General features: G+C 39.5%; 1 protein-coding gene across 2 annotated transcripts; it reads right to left on the bottom strand.

Annotated features, from left to right (window-relative positions):
- anapc11 (APC11 anaphase promoting complex subunit 11 homolog (yeast)) lies at positions 1 to 2,138 on the bottom strand. Of its 2 annotated transcripts, none has more exons than XM_042485733.2 (3): positions 1,991 to 2,138; positions 1,637 to 1,754; positions 1 to 325 (listed from the first exon to the last, which is right to left on the bottom strand). In XM_042485733.2, the coding sequence occupies exons 2-3, from the start codon at positions 1,743 to 1,745 to the stop codon at positions 180 to 182; spliced, it is 255 nt and encodes an 84-aa protein (XP_042341667.1). In that variant the 5' UTR covers positions 1,746 to 1,754; positions 1,991 to 2,138; the 3' UTR covers positions 1 to 179. The 2 variants fall into 2 exon arrangements, with proteins under 2 accessions (XP_042341667.1, XP_042341666.1); XM_042485732.2 differs by having other exon boundaries at positions 1,895 to 2,084.
- Positions 2,139 to 2,534: the final 396 nt, after the last annotated feature.

Below are 2,534 nucleotides of genomic sequence, written 5' to 3'. Positions count from 1 at the left end.
TCCACTTTTCTTTTGATTTAATCACGTATTTAACAGGTTCCGAATGTGCTTAGCATTACATGAAATGGAGGAATATAAAAACATTGTTATATACAGCTGATATAAAAGTTCAATCCGATAGCGGGCCCCTGTGAGGGGATGTCTCTGTGTCTGAGTCTCTGCAGGCCAACACCACTGCTTCATTCTTTGAACTTCCACTCCTGTCGGCACATGGGGCACTGCTGCTGGACCTGCTGCGAGTTGAGCCACTTCAGGATGCAGTGCATGTGGAAACAGTGAGAGCACTGACCCCAGACTAGCGGGCAGTCGTCCCCGGGCACTTTACCTGCAAAATCAGTCTATTATTACAACTCAGCACGAGAGGTGAGAAACAAATATTAACCATCAATACCCAGTACAGTTTGACTGTTACAGTTCAGTGTTTGAACTGTGATGAATAAAATTAGTTTCTGAAATAGCATGACTGGTGATAAATAAAGATAGCCTACAGCCAAAGACTCATGGAGGGCATTATGAGACAACTGGCCCCCCGGACACAGCCATGCATAAGGACCCACCACCTCTCCTACAGAGGAACAAGACATGCAGGTTTTATAGTTGTCCAGCTTTTTTTTTTTAGTCACTTTGCATCTCCATGAAGTCTTTTTTAAATCTGTTTTTAGTCGCTTTGTGTCTTTCCGTTGTTTCTTCATTTCTCTTTGTAGTCACTTTGTGATTGTTTTTCCTCTTCGTAGTTGTCGTGAGTCTTTGTTTCACTTTGCAGCTGTTTTGCATATATTGTAGCTTTATGTCTCTTTGTGGTATTTCTGCATGACTCTGAAGTCCTTTTATGTTTCTTAGTGGTCATTTTGAGTCCCTTCCTGTCCCTGTTAATGGGGAGTGGCATTTTGAAGCTCTGGGCCTGTGCCCGGTGGGGCACTTCAGTAAACCATCCTTACCTAAACTTCATCATCTACAGTTACTGTAATACTGCAATGAATAAAAATTAAGTTTTAAAAAGTCATCCTGTTCTACTTAATTTAAAATACTGACTCTTCTACAAATTGACTTCACTGATTTGTATACCCTTTGAGAATATGACCACTGTATGCTTTTTGCACTCACTTTAAAATGCAATAATTAAACAATGATTAAAATTATTTTATCAAATACATTTTTTGCAATATTATAATGTTATTATAAACTTGAGGCCAATTAAGAATTATAGCATAAATATACTGCAAATTAAAACTCCCATGTGAAAGGACAAGCCTGATTTGTTTAACTAAATCCTTAAAATAGTAATAATAATAATAATAATAATAATAATAATAATAAATCAATAAATAAATGATGATATAAATTATAATTTCATTAGAATATGAATTTAAAGTTGTTTAATTACAATCATTTATTTTAATTTCTGCCCATCTCTTCCTAGTAGAAACACAGCCTCTGTGTCCTAGTAATGCTGCTGCCCTGCTGATTTCATTTAAATACAGTATGTGCTATACAAAATGTGCTTAGAGGTTAGACAACAGTCCACCTGCAGGGCGATCTGGACATGTCAAGCAGCTGCTGCAGAGACAGCTACTGCTGCCACACGTATTGCACAGGTCGGTCAGCCATAGATCATCCTGTTAGCGCGGTTACTCACAGTCCGGACAGCAGCCATTGAAAGGCATCCTGCAGATCCCACAGTTCTCGTCATTAGCCACCCAAAGCCAGGAGGCCACCCCGTTCCACTGGCGGATCTTCACCTTCATCCTGTGTATCTGACAGCAGCACAAACACTCATCATCGTCAGCATCACACCGCCAGATGAAGCACAGCAGCTAACGTTAGCATGTGGGCTGACGGTGACAAACACTTCTGAAGCTAACAGTGAGCTCTTCAGAGATATTAGCGAACATACCAGGCAGCGGAGAACGTCTTCTTCAGATATACAACAACCACTTAACGCACAATATTTCTTTGCAGACTTGAAATCATTTTGTTGCGAGTTACTCACAAAATGTAGCTAGTAACATGGATCTATTGGCTAGTAGTTTAGCATCCCGGGTGAAGTTTTTCTTCTTCTACTAAAATTCCAGCCGTGCATTTCTTGGAATGTGAAACACCGCCCTCCACAGTTTATGTTCGTAGACTGCAAATGACCGAGATTACAGGTTTGATGATTAGTTATAATACTCATGCTCTGTATGCATAACCCCTAACATATCTGTAAATTTCCCCCTGTTTTTTTCCGCCTGTTTTTGTCTCACTGGACAGGAGGACTTCTGTCGTTCAGAATCTATCAATCAGTCAAGACACAAATATCTTTGAAAACATGTGTTTTACTTTATGTTTTGGTCTCCCGTCCACTCAGAGTTTTCCACACGAGATTTAGGTCAGTAAAAGAGATTTAATTTTATTTTATAACAAAACACCTTCTAAGATGCTGATTTTTCCAAACTATCATGTGGTGCCAGTTTATGTTGCAGCTGGTAAAGGTGGCGCTCATTTTAATAATTTCATACAGTGGAGCAGGAGTAGCATAACATGGAAATTACCCA

This window comes from Plectropomus leopardus, chromosome 3 (assembly GCF_026936395.1).
Source record: "Plectropomus leopardus strain MGB_pleo_1.0 chromosome 3, ASM2693639v1, whole genome shotgun sequence".
Classification (NCBI taxonomy): Eukaryota; Metazoa; Chordata; class Actinopteri; order Perciformes; family Serranidae; genus Plectropomus; species Plectropomus leopardus.
The sequence above is the reverse complement of the archived record's forward strand: the minus strand, read 5'-3'. Positions and strand labels throughout refer to the sequence as shown.

What these genes read in the sequence shown, in the direction of transcription:
- anapc11 (XM_042485733.2), bottom strand. Translation starts at nt 1,745, where the DNA reads ATGAAGGTGAAGATCCGCCAGTGGAACGGGGTGGCCTCCTGGCTTTGG. An exon ending in CAATGGCTGCTGTCCGGACT is followed by an intron (nt 326 to 1,636) that starts GTGAGTAACCGC and finishes CTGATTTTGCAG; the next exon opens with GTAAAGTGCCCGGGGACGAC.